Source organism: Marmota marmota, unplaced genomic scaffold (assembly GCF_001458135.2).
Source record: "Marmota marmota marmota unplaced genomic scaffold, marMar, whole genome shotgun sequence".
NCBI lineage: Eukaryota > Metazoa > Chordata > Mammalia > Rodentia > Sciuridae > Marmota > Marmota marmota.
Genome location: NW_025999977.1, coordinates 10111567 through 10131569, shown reverse-complemented (window position 1 = coordinate 10131569; position 20003 = coordinate 10111567). Strand labels below are relative to the sequence as shown.

At 42.4% G+C, this 20003-nt stretch overlaps 1 protein-coding gene across 1 annotated transcript in view; it reads left to right on the top strand.

Annotated features, from left to right (window-relative positions):
- Positions 1-18782, top strand: part of B3gnt2 (UDP-GlcNAc:betaGal beta-1,3-N-acetylglucosaminyltransferase 2) — a 29028-nt gene extending 10246 nt beyond the window's left edge. Inside the window, exon 2 of the mRNA XM_015479625.2 lies at positions 16290-18782. Within this exon, the coding sequence (XP_015335111.1) occupies positions 16299-17495 (1197 nt within the window). The 5' untranslated portion in view covers positions 16290-16298 and the 3' untranslated portion in view covers positions 17496-18782. The remainder of the gene's footprint in view (positions 1-16289) is intronic.
- Positions 18783-20003: the final 1221 nt, after the last annotated feature.

Here is a 20003-nt window from a genome sequence, read left to right as displayed (position 1 = left end):
AGGGGCAGGGAAGGAATCAGCAAAGGGAGCTGGGAGAAGAGCCTTTTGAATTGTTTTTGCCACCCAGGGTCACAAGTCACTAGGAAGGTGGTCTTCTGGAATGAGAATGATTTCTGATCCTAGAGAAGGGGACACTATATGTGTGTGAAGTGGTGCTGGGGCGCATGGTGGTTGGGTGCATTTCTTGTCAGTCATTTATGGCACTTGAGGGTGGGCTGTGTAGTTCCGCCTCCCTTGGGGTTCAGGGCTGGATCTCAGGTCTCTTGGAACCATCCTGGTTGGGAGGCATTGCTAGTGTGGAGGGTGGTTTCCAGGTGACTAGATGGTGGTACTCTTTTAGAGGGGCTCCGGTTTGGGGAGATCCTGAATGCCAGGAGGAGAGGTTAAATCCAGAACCCTACCCCAGTGCTCACAGAATAGGAGGCAAATTTGAACCTGAGTCTTGAAGATAAGAGTAGAATAAAGCAGCAAGAGAAAGGGCATTTTTAAGCTGAGAGAAGCCAGTCTGAGCAAAGGCATGGGTGGGAAGTATAGAAGTTGTTTTTAAGGGGTTCTTGTGCTCAGAAGGCTGCCAGAAGGGGATTTTGAGGTTGTCATGCTTGGATCTGGGGTCAGGTCTTTGTGAGAGTCCTCAGTGAGGATGGGGATGTCTGACCTCGCAGCTCTGTATTGGTGTTGGGGCATAGGTTCCCAGTTCTTGACCCTCTGTGCTCTCTGGGAACCTCAGACAAGTTTGACATCTTGGGAGCCAGTTTGCTTATCTGTAAGAGGAGGATAGCTTCACAGAATATATCCAGTTGGCCTTTGGCACACTTCTGGGCACATAGAGGAATCCTTAGTGACCAAGGTAGGGACTAGGTGTGCAGTTGTTGATTTGCCTTGTTATAAGGATTGTCCCATTTCTTGTATTATTTCCCTCCCCCAAGGTGTTAGGTCCTTGGCCAACCTTCCTGTCAATTCGCCCTTTTTAATACATTATTTAAAAATCTCTGCACAGGCCAGTTTCACAGAATGTTCTGTATGGGTTTGTGTGTATGTGTGTTGCTAGGGATTGAAACTGGGACCTTGCACATGCTGAGCATGTGCTCTACCACTGAACCACAACCGCAGCCTTTGCTGTGAGATTCTTCATGCCAGTTTTTAGAAGAGTGAGTCAGGCAGCTATCTCAAGGCTGCTCCTCTAAGAGACTCCACGTGGATAAGTCAAGGAGTCCTAGAGTTTGAGACTGTGTCCCTTATGCTCCTTGGTATTCCCTTCACTACCAAGGGCATGTTCTCTTTTAAGAAAATATGTCACTGAAAACCTTCCTCTTAAGAGCCAAGAAATTGAGACCTCCCAAGGCAATTTATTAAGTTACCTAAAATAAACACAATGAATGTCATTGGTATAAATTTAAATGTTTATTGAAGTTACAAAAGAAGGCAAATTTTTAATATGTTTTATGCAATCCCTAGTTAGAGAGTGTTGGCACAATGCTTTCCTTATTTTTAGAGCTTGTATTTTTATTTTGGAAGAGATACAAATATAAACATTTTAATTTCAGGAAAATTATGGAGATGCTGTCAAGCTCTGTATGACATGGGATAAGAATTACCAAATATAATTTCATAGAATTGGGAAGGACTGGTTATTTTGAATTTGTCCTTATAGTACCTGTGAGAAGTGACATGGATGGTTCTTTATGTCATGGAAAATGGCAGGTTGAATTTGGTTGTCCAAGTACTTAACAGTAAAGTGATTCTTTTAGAATCTGAATTTTTTACTTATGTTTGTGATCAGTTGTCACAGCCTATAGAACTACATGTTGGAGGATGTCGTTTTGAAAATTAAAGAGTTTGAGGGGAGTCAAAATTTTAATTTTGTTAATTGGTCATTAATTGAGTTTTACTAGATAAAATAAGTTACTTTTCTGTTGCTCATTTGAAAATATTCTTTCTTAATTGATTTCCCCAGCTGTTCTGTCTATGTGTCTGTAGGTATGAGTAGCCCACCTAGCAGATGCTGCATTACCTCCCCAACCCCCATACCCCTGCACACCAAGGTTGCCAGACTGGGCTTGATGGCCTACTTATTTCCAGAAGCAATTACATAAAGTCAGCTTGACAACTCAGTTTATATAATGGGATCTGTTTCTAATCCAGTACTGCAATTTATGCATGTGCATATTTATTAATTTTTAATTGCCTCTCCTTTCCTTCCCCCATCCCTTGGGCCTATATTTGTTTATAGATTAATTTAATTGTATGTGACTGTTTCCTGAGAGGTGGTTTTAGGTGATGTACTGCTAACTTAACATGATAACTTTACACAGTCCTGATGGGTGAGGTGTTGAGAAAGCTTGAGAATTGGAAAAGTCTTATGACCTTGTGGACAGGTGTGGCTAGGACTGGCAGATAGACTGGGCCAGGGAGGGTTGCTTTATATGGGGAGAGGTACGCTGGATACTAGGATCTGTGTGTGAAATTATCTAAGACTGGTTATTTACTGCAGTATTAAATATTCTCAATCAAAAAGATTATAAAGAATAAAAGATTTTTCTTTAGGTCCTACTATCTTTACTGCCTCTGCCCTTTCTTTGTCTTTCTTGTCCTCATATTTATTGTCTTGAGTGGCAGTCTGCTCTAAAGACAGAGCCAGGCTTTCTGTGGTATGCCTGACATGTTATCACATAGTGATAGGTCAGATAAACATGGGTGAGGTGTTGTAATAGCAAGGAGGAGGAAGTAATAAAAGTGAGTGCAGTCCAGGTTGGGAGAAATGGGAGTGTAGGGCCAATGGGCGTCTTAATTTTTTTTTTTTTTTTATGTTGATAACCCAGAATTGAAGCTGTAGGTTGTGGAAAAAGATTTTGCATTAATAATAATTCTCACTGCAGGTTCTCCTCATCTGTGAGTGAATTGGTTGGAGCAGGTGTTCTCTTTGGCCTTGGAAACGAAATTTTTATGACTTTTTTTCTGGTAATGAAATTGGGATGTGATCCACGTGTGGAATTCATGTGAATGTTGTTGGAAGGACGAATAAGAGAGTGAGGTGGTGCAGTTTGTGGTTAGCACAGTTTATGGTCAGTCACCTCTTTTGTTCCAGGGTGGCTGACTGTTCTCTCGGAGCAGGAAAGCAGGGGTCTGTCCTTTAGCAGGCTGTAGGGATCTCTTCCTCAGGATGTTGTGCTAGAGGGGAGAGGAGGCAGTTTCCTCTCTGTGTAAACAACTCAAGACACAAGACTCTGCCTGGACGTGTTTATGACTAGGCTAGTTTAAGCCCCTGCCAATCTCCCGTTCTTTACTATAGGTAAATAACTCACTAATCCAATGTAACCATGAAACACGAAACATCTGCAAGGATTCTACCTGAGGTGTGGAAGGTGCCTGCATTATGACACCAGTGCCTCTGGACACCTCAGTTCAGGGAGGGTACCCAAGTGGCCATTTTGTCTACATTATTCCTTTCTCAATTTGATGTTTTAAAGATCTTCAGAATTCCCTGATCTTTCTTGGAATTGCTTAAATGTTCCTCAGTATCCAATAAACGCTACTGATCTCAGGCCTTAATTAGTTTTAGGAAGCGCAACTTTGCTTGGGGATTCTTGAAGTCCTTTCTGAGCCCCACAGTCTGGTGATAAGAAGTGCATGAGGGTAGACTCAGGGTGGACTCCTCAGGGTCCAAAGCCCAAACTCTGGCTCCACCCAGATTAGCTCTGTGACCTCAAATTAACAGCTTCACCTATTTTTTTTTTTTTAAGCTCATTGTGAAGATGAAATAAGATGGGAACATCTCTAGATGGGAACTAGAAAAATGGGCAAAGGGAACGTGGAGTAGGAAAATCTGGAAGGAAGTCTGTGGAAAGATGGTGTGCATTAAAACAGGGAGGTGGGTTTTTTTTTTAAATTTTCATTTTTAATGCAGTAAAGATTTAAAGACAATGTCCACTATCAGTGTTAATGACTCCATGCTCTTGCGGGTACAATGAGAAGGTAAATCTGTCTGGCTTTTTTTTTTTTTTTTTAGTTGTTGATAGACCCTATCTGTCTGTCTGTCTATCTATCTATATCTGTCTGTCTGTCTATCTATCTGCCATTCCTGGCCCATGGGAGTAGCTGAACTTAAGGTCGTCCCTGTGAATTTCCAGGAACATCAGATAAAACACAGACACATACTTGACCTTTAAACAAGCTTCAGGACAGCTCCTCCACTTGGCCTCAAGCTCCCCAAGTGGGAGAGAGAGGAGCACGGTTCTAAAGTAGGCTTTTATTGGGAGGACCCTTTCTTAGAAAGTTCCATCCAAAAAAGGTAAGAAGGGGCGGAATTACAAGGGAAATGTGAGTATAATTCAGCCCAAGGGGACCGGGGCAATGTCCAAGTCACAAGCCTCTCCACTCCAAGACAGAAGATGCGAATCATTCAGAGCAGCTCCCCACATCTATGTATGTGTCTATCTATCTGTTTACATGCGGTGCTGAGAATCCCAGTGCCTCACACATGCCAGGCAAGTGTGCTACCACTGAGGCCCAGCCCCAGCCCCAGTCTGGCTTTTTTTATTGTGGGGGAGTAAGGGTGAAGGTGCAAGGAATTGCTTGATTAGATGTTACGTGACTTCAACAGGTTGTGCTCCCTTTGTAATTTTTCCAAAGGCAGAATTCACATGACGAAAGAAGACATACATGGGAGTGAGTTTGTCACTTCTTTTTGTTATAGGGAAAACCAGGAAAACTCAGGCTCATGGATTAGCAGTTGCTCAGGCAGACCAAACATTCCTGTGTGCTGTGGGCAGTGATGTGGGGATCTGATGACAGGAGGCTAGCCTGACCTGTGCTCTGAATCTGCTTCTGGAAATGAAGTCTCAGAGAATCTGAAAGCCCACTATGTTTGTAATCATTGTGGACATCCAGTTTGGAGTTCTTCATCTCCCCCCATGACAGAAGTTCCCATAGAGAGTAGATACACTCAAGAGAGAGTGTAGGCAGTCTACATCAAGTGTGAGAAGCCATACCTTGGGCTGGGGGTGTCCAATATTTATAGAAGGACTGTATCAGGGGCCAGACTGGATGTAGAGCCACACAACTTTATGCCAGTCCCCACCCCCTCCTCATTTGACAAGAGCATTAGCCAAGGGCCTCTTGCTCAAGATTTACAACTGTGCTTTCTGCATCTCAATGGCTCAACCCCTTTAAGACTCAGTATCAGTATATCTCTCTTTCTATCCTAAAACCCTATCATTCCCTGCATTTCTGGAATCTGTCCTGTTGCAAGCCCCATTCAAGTCCTGCCTTGTTTCCTGGTGTCAGCTAAAGGACTGTAGTGTATTTATTGCTCTTCTTCCCATTCTTGTACAGGAAGCATGTTTTATACGCTTTCCCCTTTAACTTCAGACTTAAAATGTTTATGGTTAGAGGTGACTTTTGATTGATGATACAGATATCTACAACTTGTGCCAGTTTTTCAGTTATTACCTCTCTGCTCCAAAGTCACCTGTTGTTGCCTGTTCTCTGAAAATGGATATGGGCCCTTCTATAAATGGAGGGTTCTTCCTCATAGGAGGAAGGAACTTGTCCTTCCTGAGCCCAGTGTCTGTGTGTCTGTGGTGAGGGTGTGAGTCTGGCTTCCCAGAGAGCCTGTTGCTGTCCCTGCATACCTTGGTGCCTCCCGGGCACAGCTTTCACCAGTATGGTGCTGCTCTGCTTTGTCTCTCTGGCAGCAGTGGTTAGACTGGAACCTGAGATGGAGCAGCCTGGGCCTAACCCCGATCACCGCTCCCTGCACCCTGTCCTCAGCCACCATGTATGAGCACCCATGGTGCCCCCTGTGTGCTGGCCATCTACTTGTTCTCCTGAGCATTCCCTGAGCTGCTCTGCCCTGCTGTATGCTGGTGTGCCAAGCTCCTGCAGAGGGAACCTCCTCAGTTCCCAGTTCCAGCAGCTCCCAAGGTTGCCTGTGTGTACTCTGCTCCCACACACCTGCTCTGCCACCCCACAGCCTTGCTTGCCCACACCCCAGGTGGTAGTCCCTCTGCTTTTCCTGGTGACTGTGGGCTGTATCTGTACCTTCAACCCCCCCCCCCTTTCAAATTTGTCCTTTTGGGGCACTTTTCATCTGTCCCAGATCATCCTTTAGATTCTTACTTCATGTTCACAGTTACTCAATTATCATGTTCTTTGTATGAAACTTCCCTTGCTTAAATTGCTGTCTCCTAGTTGGAGTTGCTGTAAAGCGCCCTGTGCAGTGCAACTGAACAAGCAGAGGCTGGATCAGAAAGAAGTCTCTAGAGGGTTTTCTGAGAACCTGCCAAGCTATACATGCTGATACTAAGGTCCTAGAGTCAGAGGGGAAACAATGCCCCTTTGGATTCTTATCAAGGCCTTCCGGCTGGCCAGGGAGGGACTGCCTGCATTGTAGCATTTCTTCTCTAGAGTTACTGTTCTGCCTTAGGCAAGTCATGCCCTTGGTTCTCCATATCCCTCTCCTGTCATAGCCTTGGAGGTGACAATTACTAGAGGTCTAGCCTTGGGCAGGAAGGGAGGTGGAGGCCTCTGGTTTTGGAATGTGGTGGGGAGTGGCTCTGGTCTACTGTGGAGGGAGGAGAGTGTCCTCACCTGGGAAGTACTGCTGACTCCCACACACCTCTGTTCCTGTGCTTGGGGATGTTCAGGCAGAGAGCACTGGTGTCATGTTGCTTTTGGTGGATGTGGGCCTAACTGGGGTAAACGGGGGTGACTGTGGCTGTACTTTGTACCCCAATTTATCCCTTAGGTCCAACATGGACTCACTGCTTCTGAAACTCTTACATCTTCTAAGAGTATTCTTCAAAAAATTTTTATTGTCCTTTAGTACTTAAATCAAGTGAGGTGGTATATCATTTAAATATATTATATGTACTTCAGCAGCCCATGTCTGAGTGATTTTCCACACCATCTTTTTGGAAAAAGGATGTGTACTTTAATTAATTGTTTCTACTCAGTACTCACAGTGTTCAGTGACCTTGACCAGATGACTGGCATATCTGTTCAGCAGAGGTTGAGTGCCATGTGCTGGGTGTCATGGTGGTACAGGGTGAAGAACTAGATCATGGCAGCTGCCTGGGTGTGGGCCAACCTGACCTGGGGAGGATATCCTGACCCTGGGAGGCGGGTGGTTAGGCTGGGCACCTCCTTGGACAGGTGATCTCTTGGAGGAGAAGCAGTGATAGGACCCAGAGCCCAATCCTTGGGAGTGAAGGGAGGTGTCGTAGCAGGTGTTGTAGGTCGAGTTAGGCTGCAAGGGAGCAGTAGCATGTGGTGGTAGCTGACCACACTGGGAGGGCAGCTTGAGCAGGGAGGGTGTGTGCAGGGAATGGGGCAGAGTGGACAGTGAGGCTTTAGCTTTTGGGTGGTGGCAGAACCTGAACTGAATAAAGGAGAGGTGAGGAGGAGGTGCAAGTGATATTGTGGAGGTGGGAACACAGGCCTGATCCTTGTTGAATGTGAAGAGCAGGAGTCGGGGGATATAGCTCAGTTAGTAGAGTGCTTGCCTCACATGCACAAGGCCCTGGGTTCAATTCCCAGCACCACCACCAAAAACAAAACAAAACAAAACAAAAAAAAAATGCTGGGGTTTTCATCCAGATGCCCAGGAACTTGACCCATTGAAAACAGGGGACTCTGAAAGAGGGTCTCCACAAGGAATTCAGAAGCTAAGATCTGGAGTTAGATGGGCAACTATGAGTTCTTTTGGAGGTGATATTTATGGCAGTGGGTGGATGAGTTTCTAGAAAGAAAACTTTATTAAAGAGGCAGTGAAGGACAAAACTTGAGAAATATGCTGCCATTTATTGTTTGGTGGAGAAAGCAGAACTCCTGGGAAACAACTATTGAGTGCCTGTGGCATGATGGACGACAAGCTGGTATGGTAGGTTATATCATCCCCATTTCACAAATGAGCAAACTGAGGGTCGGAGAGGTGAAGTAACTTGCCTCAGGTCACATAGCCAGTAGGTAGCATAATCAGAAAATTTAACTGGTTGATCTGCAGCAGATGCCAGACTGGTTTTCCAGACTGAAGTTGGATCTGGGACATCTCCATCCTCAAACATCTGCTAGCCTTGTTTTTAAATTACATAATCTTTCCACTGAGGACCTAAAACCCTTTTAGTTTTATTAAAGGCAGGGCAAGATGACCTCCCTGTCATCATTTCTTTACCTTCCTCTTTTCTGAAATTTCTATACCTATTTATTTGAAAAATGAATTTAGTGATTTTATTGATTTATTTATTTATGTTTGTTTCTTCAGTACCGGGGATTGAACCTAGGACCTGGTGCGAGCTAGGCAAGTGCTCCACCATTGAGATCTACCTCCACCTCCACCTTGTGATTAATTTCATTTTAAACGATAAATAACATTTGAGCAAATCAGCCGTGCTAGACTTTGTGGGAGTTGTAATCAATGAGGACCTGAACACAGCCTGCCAGACACTTTGATCTGTAGTGTTGCCTGTGGGGATGTGTAGGTGAATAGGTCCATTAGAAGTACTTTTCCCTTTTAATTTTTGACATGAAGGGTAAAACTAATGACTAGGAACCAAATTCCTCAAATTTAGCCTATAGTTGTTCTATAATTTACAGACCAGAAAGAGTCAGACAGCCTAGTGCCAGCCTCTCAGTGAGGAGTGGGGGAGTCCTCGAGCTTCCTGCCCCAGGACTGGCAGGAACCCAGGCTAGTCCTCTTGCTCCACAGAAGCTTTAGGTATGGCCCAGCCCTTCTGGTACCACTGAGCCTCTGCACTCACATCCTCATCACCCCACCATCTGCCATGAGTGCTGTTCTCTCCCCCAGAACCACTTAGCTGCAAACTGTCTCTGTTTATCCGAACAGAACCTGGAAGGGATTGGCAAAGAGCAGGCAACAGATGGAGCAGCCTGGGAGGTAAAGATTTAGGGAAGCCACTCTTGCCAGGCCCTCAGAGCAGGGGCAGGCACAAGGATATACTGGTTCTCTGCCCTCATCGTGTGGCAGCGGGCCTCGACTGCTTCTCTCTCTTTGGGAATTTAGGGATTGGGTTTGAGCAGAAGAGTGAGCATGAAGCAGGACCCCCTAGACATAGAGGCTGCTGAATCAGACTCTCCTGGGGTTGAGTCACAAGTTTGGGTTTCCAGCCTCCTTGTCTCAGCCTGATTGGGTAGGAGTGTCCAGTCATTTTATTTCATGATTACAGGAAGTTTCTGCCCTATTTTTTTTTTTAATCCTTAACCTGTGTGTTAATTGGATTTATAGCACTGTGACAAAACACCTGAGATAAATCAGCTTAAAGAAGGAAAGGTTTATTTGCTTATGATGTTAAGAGATTTCAGTCTAAAGTCACTTGGCCTTGCTGCTTTTGGGCCTGTGGTGATAGAGTTCATCATATTGGGAGCAAGTAGCAGAGAAAATTGCTTACCTCATTGTAGCCAGGAAGCTGGGATGGAGGGGAGTGAGGTGGCAAGGGTGGAACAGGATCTGAGTCCTAATGTCTCCTCCAAGAGCATATCCCAATGATGTAACTTCCTTCCATTAAGCCCCACCTCTTAAAGGTTCCCCTCTTCCCAGTAGTTTGCTAAAGGTGACCCAGCCTTTAATACATAGGCTTTTGGGGATATTTAAGGTCACCACCCCACCTTGGTGCTGGGGATAGTACAGGGCATCTTGGCATGGACTTTAGGTCTGGCTTGGCTCTGTACTTGCCTGAGCCCATTGTTAGGGGAGGCTAGTCCCTGCCTCAGGGGTCTGTGAGAATGGACTGTGGGTGGCCACCTTGATCACATTCACATCTTTTGGCCAAGACTGTGCTTCAGAGTTCATAGAGCTTTCAGAGCTGTAAGAAACCTCTTAGGATCATCTGGTTCACAGGTTTCCAGTCTAGTATCTGTGCATGAAACATGGGAATTGTTTCAATATTTTGGGGTTCTAAAGAAAATCACCTCTGAGCAGCTGAAAGCATGTGCTCTCAGCTGGAGTTAAGTCAACTGAAAAATGGTAGCTGGTAGCATTGGTCACCTCCTGTGACTGGGGGGGAGGAGGAGCACAGCTGCCAGTTGATAAAACAACAGGAAACTAGAAAACTTGATGTTTTCGACAACCATGGTTTTGTATGGGAGGAAAAAAATAAAAACAGCTCCTTAGTCAAGAAACTAAGGTCTTGAGAAATTGGTTTCCCCAAGGTCATGGAGAAGGCTGCGGGTGTCACCTTCTGTTCTCACAGTTTGGTGATCTTTCCCCATGTTCCAGTGCAATATGTAGCGGTCTGGAGCAGACTGCCCCGTCTCGGATCCTCCCTTCCTTGCTTCCTGGCGAGGAACCCAAGAGTCCTAGTTTCCTCCTTTATGGAAGGAGAGGTGATTGCCTTTTGCCTGAGTAGTAATTCCCTAAGGGTTACTTAGGACATCCCTGCCTCCCATATCTGATTTTTATCTAATGGTAGTTGAGTGGGTTAAAATGTATAAATATAAAGCTTTTAAAATAATTATTCTAAGAAGATTAACTACTGAAAATAAAGCTAGCATCCCTTCAGTTCCTTTCATCGTAAGCCTGTACATCAGGATTCACTTGCATCATGGTCTAAAACTCAGACTCTGGGATCATTTTGCCTGTGTTTGAATCCTGGTTTTACATTACCAGCTGTGTGACTTTGGGCAAATTCCGTCATTCCCTTGTGCCTCAGTCTCTTCCCCATCTGCAAGGTGTGTAGAGAGGCATTTAGAGGAGTAGGATTGCTGGTGCCTGGTCCATATTTATTAAAATAAAGCACTTGTGTTCACACGTTATCTTCTGTCTAGGAGTCATTCTTGATAGATGGTTTGGCACAGGCAAGGGGTGCAGGTGATTTGGGGCAGCGTACTGACAGCCTCTCTAACCATGGCAGGGGTCACGTTGGTGAGGCACTGTGCAGCCAGGGACAGGCTGGAGAGGGGCTGCGGAGGTGGGGCATGTGTGCTATGCTTCCTTCCCTGGGCAGTCTCCGGGTGCAACAGGGGCTGCTCAGAGGAAAGGTGATGTTGAAACAGCCTCTCGTCCTAGTTCCCTGAACAAACTAGTTCTGTCGTGTGTGGTATTTTATCTGGATGTTCACATTATTTGAAGCATAACATCCATTCTGTTTTGTAATCCATTTTCAGCTCACATTTTCCCTGTTTTCACATTCCTTTCTAAATATTTGAGTTGCAAAATAAAGAAGTTGTTTTTCATTCAACAAAATCAACAATTTTAGAAGTTTGAAAACTGCTTTTCCTCTGTTGGAGACGAGCTAAGGTCTTTTTTTTTTTTTTTTGCGTATGGGAATTTCTCCTGTTTCTGTTATTATAAAAATTCTGTATTTCACAGTGAAGGTTTAATGCCATTTTCCCTAGTTTTGGGATAAGTAATCCTTCCTCAAATTCTTTTTGAGCAATGTAACTTCCTGTTCAAAAAAGGATACAGAATTGGGCTTTATGTCTGCAGTGGGAATATTTAGTTAAGATACTTAGCTTTTTCCCACAGATGTTTTGATGGGAGTCATTGCTTTATTGTCTCCCCTTGAGTTTTTTTATAAGAGTCCAAAAGCAGAGGTCTTATGTAAGAATCTGTGCCCAGGTCACAAGTGAAAGATGACATATAACCTTAAGGAAGTATGCAATTGATAATCTTGGTTTTTCTACCCTTCCTTCTCAGTAGGTTGGCAAAAAAAAAAATACCTTTTGGCAAGTAATGGGGAAAGTTGCCCCAAATTGAGCCTTTGGGAATGTAGGCTGTTCAAAGAAAGGCCTGCCTATTGTTTGAAGGGGCCGGATCTGGTAGGTGCTCCTATTTCCCTTTCTTTGAAGATTCTTGGCTATGATCAGATGTACATGACCCTGTGCTTTGGGTGTTTTCAGTCTTGAGCCATCCCTGAGACTATGGACCCAGGTTAGGTTAACAGAATGTGTTTGTGCCTTGTAGAAAAAGGAAGATATGCAGCCAGCCTGCATTGGAAGCGAGAAGGAGGCCACACTTCATCCTTGCCACTTAGCTCCTGTGTCACATTCAGGCAAATCACTTTCTGCCCCCTCCCCTGAGCCTTCATTTTCTTTACTGGTAAAAGTGGCATCCTGTCAGTTCCTGGAGGGGGTCCAAATGGGCAAGAAGATGCTCAGCCAGCTGGAGATCTTGAGCAAGTACAGGGTGAGGATGGTTTTCCTTATAGAGCCAGCCGTTAAGACTTGTCTTAAGTTGAGGTGACATGAGGACTCTTTATCTCGACCAAGTCTTGACTGAGGAAATAAAAGCCTGAATTTTAGCAGATGAAGTTGGAAATTTTGGCCAGGGTCACTAAGCCTAATGTATTCCTCAAAATATTCTGAAAAGAAGAGTTGGAGCTTTCGTGATGGAAATGTCACATAGTTATGGCTGCATTCCAGGCATCCATGGCTTCCCTCACAACCTGGATGAATAACTTATTAACTTATCGCTGTCATTTTTCCATGCTCTTCACCCGCATCTTTTCCTAGAAGAGTTGGCTCTGGAAGCTCACAGCCTGCTATGTAAAGTATTGTTACCTCCATTTCTTCTTCTATAAACTATAAGCTGTTGTCTTTTACTTTGGAAATTTTGGGAATTGTCTCAATTCCTTTACTGAGTTGAAAACTTATGCCTGGTATTCAGTCATTCATAATGGATGTTGGGTTTTGGTTGTCTCCCTCCCATCCCAACCACCATCAGTACCTTTCCAGATATATTTCCTTGTAGTTCTCCCCATTTTCCTCATCCTTTTCCCTGTTGCTTTTCTCATAGCCTACAGTCAAGGGCTGCCTTTGCATTTGGAGAACTGTCCCAATTTGGAAAGAACCGTTTATTTTATATCATTTATTTATTATATATTTTATATATTTATTTATATATATTATGTATATATATTAGTTGTAGATGGCCATAGCACCTTTATTTATTTATTTTTAATTTTTTTAGTTGTTGATGGGCTTTTATTTTTATTTATATGTGGTACTGAGGATCGAACCCAGTGCCTCATATGTGGGAAAGAAGCACTTTACTGCTAAGCCACAACTCCAGCCCCTATTTTATTTATATAGTTTTTTTTAGTGGTAGATGGACACAACTCCTTTATTTTATTTATTTATTTTTATGTAGTGCTGAGGATCAAACCTAGTGCCTCACACGTACAAGGCAAGTTCTCCACCTCTGATCTACAACCTCAGCCCGAGAATCATTTATTTTATTTTATTTTTTTTAGAGAGAGAGAGAATTTTTTAAATATTTATTTGTTTTTTTAGTTTTTGGTGGACACAACATCTTTATTTTATTTTTATGTGGTGCTGAGGATCGAACCCAGCGCCCCGTGCATGCCAGTCAAGCGCGCTACTGCTTGAGCCACATCCCCAGCCTAAATCATTTATTTTTGAAAAGAATTTTGTCTCAATTATGGAAATTAAAAACAAATAAAACCCCTTCAATGTATCTGTGGTTTGCTAAAATAGATGACTAGTTCTTGATTTGCATCAGATACCACGTAAATGCATTGTGTCCATTTGTGCCCTCATACTTTCATAGCATAGGGGTTGAGAGTGCTTGAGATAGACCAGACTCGACCTACGGGGAGTTCCAGAGACCTGCTCAAAAACTCATTTAAAAACAGCCAATCTGAGGGTGTGGTCTTGTGATTTAGGTAAGGACAGTTTGATATTATTCAGGCTGTGCTTTGAACTGTATTTAAGTAGTAAGAAATGTATTGTGATCTCTTTATTTGGAAGGAAGCCAAAGCTTTCCCCCTTTTTATTTGCTGGCTCAGTGGGGGGATTCTGGAGGGGTAGAAGTGGGTAGTGACTGGAGTGTGAGGGGACATGTGGTGGTGATGAGAGGCTGCTTGCTTTGGTAAGCTGAGGAACCTATGCCACTTTCTCTTCATGTTTTTTAGATGTGCAAAGGCTTTGGGGAGTTGGAGGTGTGAGGTAGGGCCTGGTTCTAGTGGTGCCTACCTGTGGCACCAGCTACTTGGGAGGCTGAGATGGGAGGATTGCTTGAGCCCAGGAGTTTGGGCCCCACCTGGGCAGCATAGCTTCCATCTCTTACCAAACCCTTTTACTTAGAGTCATCTCTTGGTATCCATTGATTTGGTTCTAGAATCGCTGTGGATACCAGAATTCATGAATGCTCTAGTCTATGATATTAGTATACTAGCGCATCCTCCTATAGACTTTAAATCATGTGTGGATTATTTAAAACACCTAATACTGTCTAAATTTTACTTAAATAGCCATGTACGGTCATGTTTAGGGAGGAATAACAAAAGGGAAAATTCCGTACGTGTTCAGTTCAGGTGCAGGATTTTTTTTTTTCTTTTACTATCTTTGACCTGTGTTTGTGGAGGGCCTGACTGCAGGTTGAACGTGTCAACAGCTGAAGCTTTTTAGCAGTATTAATACAGTCTACTTGATTAAGATCTACTAAATAGATCTTGGGAGAAACAAAATAGCTGTGAATTCCTGTGGATCTGATCTGGGCTGTTCAGCATGTCTTAGTTTCACAGCATTCTCATCATAACAAATGTTCTTTCCCCTTGAGATTATTTGTTAGAACCCAGTGAACTTAAAAATCCACTTCTATTTTTAAAAAGTAAATACTGCTCTTGATTAAAATAGTCAGACCAGTTTGTTTTATATGTTTTTAGAGAAGAGTGGCTACCATTAAAATCTGATGACATTGGCTGAGATTCCAGCCTAGCCCTAGCTCCTCTAAATTTGTTTCCTCGGTTATAAAATGGGAACAATAGTGACAGTGCTTAAGGATAAGTTCCCAGTTGTAGAATTGACCTGGTAAGAAAAGCCTAATAGTCATTATAGTGTTTTGCCATTCCACATTTTTTGGGTTTTCTTTTAATGTCAAGCTTGTCTAAATAGTTGTTCTTGTGCAGGTCATCTGTTGCAGTAGTATTAGAAGCTTGGAGTTGCCCCCAGAAAACTTTTCCTTACCCTTTGTTTTTCCTGTGTTACCCCACAGCCTGAAATCCTTTGATGTTTCACTAAAATGTCATTTGCATTTGCTTTTTTGCCATATACAATTGAGATCTTCAGCTTTGACAGATGTACTCATCCTTGAAGCCCTCACCCAGAGTAGCATGTACACAGTACTTATTTGGATCCCAGGATGTTTCTCCTCCCCTCCCCAAGCCCCCACCTCCTTCATGTTTGGATTTCTAGGGCCTAGATTGGTTTTGCCTGTTCATGAAGGTAATGGAAATAATTGAAATTCAGGGTCTTTCATTCATAATGTAATGTTGCTGGTAACAATTGTTCCCTTTTTAATGCTAACGGATATTCCGTTGCATGAATATACCAGGATTTGTAACCCCTTCTTGTTGATATTTGGATTGTTCTCAGTTTTTGGTTATTGGGATAAAGTTGTTGAGACCCCCTTTTTTTTCCCCCCATTTTATTACTCAGAATACACAGTGTGGTTAGTATCTTTTCTACTTCCTAGCTCTATAGGCATCTTAATATCTCTGCCTCAGTGTCCTTGTCTATAAAATGGCGGACATAAAATGGAAGCAATTGAGGGACCAGCACTTTGTTAAAATTTAAATTTAGAGTGGATGATGTGTTGTACATAGTGCAACACAAAAAATATGGCTGGGCACAGTAGCACCTATAATCCAAGCAATTCAGGAAGCTTCAGCAGAAGGATCACAAGTTTGAAGCCAGCCCTTTCAGCTTAGCAAGCCTGTCAACAGCCTGTCTCAAAATTTAAAATAAATAAATAAATTAAAAGGGCTGGGGATGTAGCTCATTGATACAGCACCCCTGGGTTCTTTAAAATAATAATGTTTGTGTGTGCATGCGAATTGTAGCACAATATAAAATATATTTGTTATGAATTATAGGCAGATCATTTTGCTCTTGATTTGTGTGTAACCTCATAAGCAAAGATGTTGAACACCCAGGTGATTATCTAATAATCCTTTTCTCTGCTTTCTGGGTGTCTAAAACAACAGTGATGTTGATATGATCACTTTCATAGGGCCAGCTATGGGCCAGGCATAATTTTAAAAGTTTTGTATACAAAACCATATATTCCTCACAACCCTCTAAAGTCCCCACAGCACAAATGGAGAAACTGAGACACAATTATACCATTTGCTTAAGGTCACAAAGCTAGAGAGGAAGGGCCATGATTTGAGCCAGAGTTGGCAAGTCTAGAGTTCTTGTGCTCAACCACTCTTCCTGGGGAGCCAAAAATGCAAGTAAGATGAATTAAAATGTACATGAAACTGAAAACTCATAATTATCCAATTAATGTAATACTTCCCTGCTCTTTATTCCAGGTATGAGAAATGAGTGTTGGACGTCGAAGAATAAAGTTGTTGGGTATCCTGATGATGGCAAATGCCTTCATTTATTTGATTGTGGAAGTCTCCAAAAGCAGCAGCCAAGAAAAAAATGGAAAGGGAGAAGTAATAATACCCAAAGAAAAGTTCTGGAAGATATCTACCGTACCTCCCCAGGCGTACTGGAACAGAGAACAAGAAAAGCTGAACAAGCGATACAATCCTATTTTGAGCATGTTGGCCAACCAGACAGGGGATGTAAATGGGTCATCAAATATAAGTCATCTGAATTATTGTGAACCTGACCTGAGGGTCATGTCAGTTGTGACAGATTTTAATAATTTGCCGGACAGATTTAAAGACTTTCTCCTGTATTTGAGATGTCGAAATTATTCACTGGTTATAGATGAACCGAATAAATGTGCAAAGAAGCCCTTCTTATTGCTGGCAATTAAATCCCTCACTCCACATTTCGCCAGAAGGCAAGCAATTCGAGAGTCCTGGGGCAAAGAAATCAACCACGGAAACCAGACAGTGGTGCGAGTCTTCTTGTTGGGCCAGACTCCCCCAGAGGACAACCACCCTGACCTTTCTGACATGCTGAAATTTGAGAGTGAGAAGCACCAAGACATTCTTATGTGGAACTATAGAGACACTTTCTTCAACCTGTCTCTAAAGGAAGTGCTATTTCTCAGGTGGGTTAGCACTTCCTGCCCAGACACTGAGTTTGTCTTCAAGGGTGATGACGATGTTTTTGTGAACACTCATCACATCCTGAATTACTTGAATAGCTTTCCCAAGCACAAAGCCAAAGATTTGTTTATAGGTGATGTGATCCATAATGCTGGTCCTCATCGAAACAAGAAACTGAAGTACTACATCCCAGAGGTGGTTTTCTCTGGGGTCTACCCTCCTTATGCAGGGGGAGGGGGATTCCTCTATTCTGGCCACCTGGCCCTGAGGCTGTACAACATAACTGACCAGGTCCATCTCTATCCCATTGATGACGTTTATACTGGAATGTGCCTTCAGAAACTTGGCCTTGTTCCAGAGAAACACAAAGGCTTCAGGACATTTGATATTGAGGAGAAAAACAAGAATAACATCTGTTCTTATGTAGATCTGATGTTAGTACATAGTAGAAAACCTCAAGAGATGATTGATATTTGGTCTCGGTTGCAAAGTGCTCATTTAAAATGCTAAAATATACAGGCTAAATTTTACATAGAAAAACATATCTTCCCTAGTTCCCATGTTGTTTTCTCGTATTAGGGTAATTTCTGTGTTAAACCATCAGAATTACCTTTAAAGGTAGTATCCATGTGAGGCCCTCCAAACGCTTTAGTTTGGTACTTTTGTGACTAGGGAAAGCAGATGATGATGATTTTAATGGAGAATATGGCAGGATGATTGGTTCTGAACTTTCCTGCTGGAAATCTTAAGTTCCTAGAATGTGATCATTTAAGTTATTTTTATTTTGTTCTGTTATATATTATTCCTACTTCCATTATCATGATGGATTTATCTGTAATTCGGGTGTTTAGGAACCTAATGGCTACCACGACTTTGTTATTCATGACTCAGTGGTTTTGTGAAATGGAATTATATTTATTTTCATGAAATTTGGGTGAATTTTTTAAATTATCTACAAAATGGACTTCAGTCAAAATTTCCTGCCACCCTAACAGTATTTCCTTGTGTTAATTTAATCAGCTAATTTTGCAAAATTAGAATCATGTGTGACACATCCAGTTTATCTTCTTGTGGTCTCATGGTCATAATGAGGAGAGAGTGAGTTTAATTTCTCTTGTATTTGGTTTGCTAGGTGGTATCATAATAATGATCTGATTTTAGTATTGTTGAAAATAATGATTATGATTCCATAATTGCCAACTGGAAATTGGATTGCCAGTGACAACCATATGGGTTTATGAATTTTCACTATGGATCAGGAAAGCATAGTGACTTTTGAACTTGGAAGTGAAAGGTTTGAAATTGTAGGCTTTTTCTTACCTGGTCTGTCAATTTAAAACTCCAGGATTCTATTCTTGCCATATTTTCACATGTTGCTTATGCAAAATTATTATTCTGAGTAGTGATCGCTTCCCTGTCTCAGTGTAGAAGTGCCTGTGTTTTTATTTATTGTTCAGATCAAAGACCAAAACATTTTCTTAAATATATTTTGTGTAATATTTTATTTGTATACAGTGTTGTTGGTGATATATTTAACTAGAGCATGATATTTTAAATGTTAAAGTGTAACATATGTTAAATAAAGCTAATGGTTATTTTTGAATTTTAAAATTTTGGGTTTTTTTGGGGAGTATGAACTATTAGAGTTGATAAAATTCTGCCAAACTATTGCTTATATGTACTATCTTATAACATGCTTTCTTGAAATATTTTTGTGTTTTTAGAGATGAGAATTCTTATCACATGCAATACTAGGGGGACTGTAAAAAAGTGGAAATAAAGTCACCCTATTTTTAATTGTTATGTGTAATAATTTGTCTTTTCCTGTATTTGATTACATTTTCTCCAAAGAGGCCATTTTCCTCAGAAACCATTACAGTAATTTTGAACTCTCAGTTTTTCTCTCTCAATGGATTATCCATCTTTGCTTTTAAAAATCTCAAAAGTGCTTTCCCAGTTAGTCTTTATGAAAGGAAAGTAAGGAACCAGGAAACAGGTGAGCGAGAAATGAAAGACGGAGATCAGCCAGAGATACACAAGAGAGTTTATTTGTCAGAGACCATCTCTCCATAGATGGAGAGAAGCAGGACAGGCTTGCATTTGGGGGCTTTTATGGGCCAGGCTTAGGGATCAGAGCCGGGTGGGTCCTAATGTGGGCAGGATTAAGGGTGGGGTTGGTTCTGAGGGAGTGGTGAGCCTTTCCCGGAAAGGTCCTTGGGTGGGAAAATGGCGGCTGTCACTTAAGATGGCTGCCCAGACGCTAAGCAAGGACCTTACATTTTAAAGAGAGGCATGAATGTTTATTTATGCTTCTATTGTAGTGAATATAAAGAATTTAATGGGAATGGTTCAGCATGGTGAAGACCATAGAATCCTGAGCTGTTTCCTTTTTGCAGGGGTATGGCCGAAGTGATGAAATACAGAGGCAGCCTCAGCCTGGCCTGTTTCTTTCATAGACTCATATCAACAAGAAATTGCTAACGTGCACTTAAAAACAAGTGGACATTTGATAAAGCTCAGAACAGGAGGAGTGATGTTGAAGGTTGCAAACTGTCCTCTGCTGCTTGGAGTGCTGAGGCCACATATGAGCAAGTGTGAGCTCACAGATCCTTGGCGTGGCCTCAAGCTTTGAAGCCTAATCTTTCTGAAGGATTTATGGGGCCTGCATCTGACCTCTACACTCCTGTGGTTGCTAGCCCATTTCCCAAAGGGCCACTCTGTCTGGATTAGGTTTAGAGAAGGATAAAGAAGCTCTGAGGACATTCAAAGGTAATTGATTCACAATATGCATGTGTCCTTGTAACTTGACTCTGCAGTCTCAGGTAATGAATTCCTCCTGAGGGGAATTTCCTTATAGGGAACCCACTTCCCTGAGGTTTGAAATCTTCTGCAAAGAAAGAAGCCATATAACAGGTTTGGAGAGTTGCTGGGGACATTTTGTGAGCCAGCAGTTGACAGATGTGCTGTTGTCCAAACATGAGTCCTTGGTACTGATGATATTTGGGTGAGATAATCTCT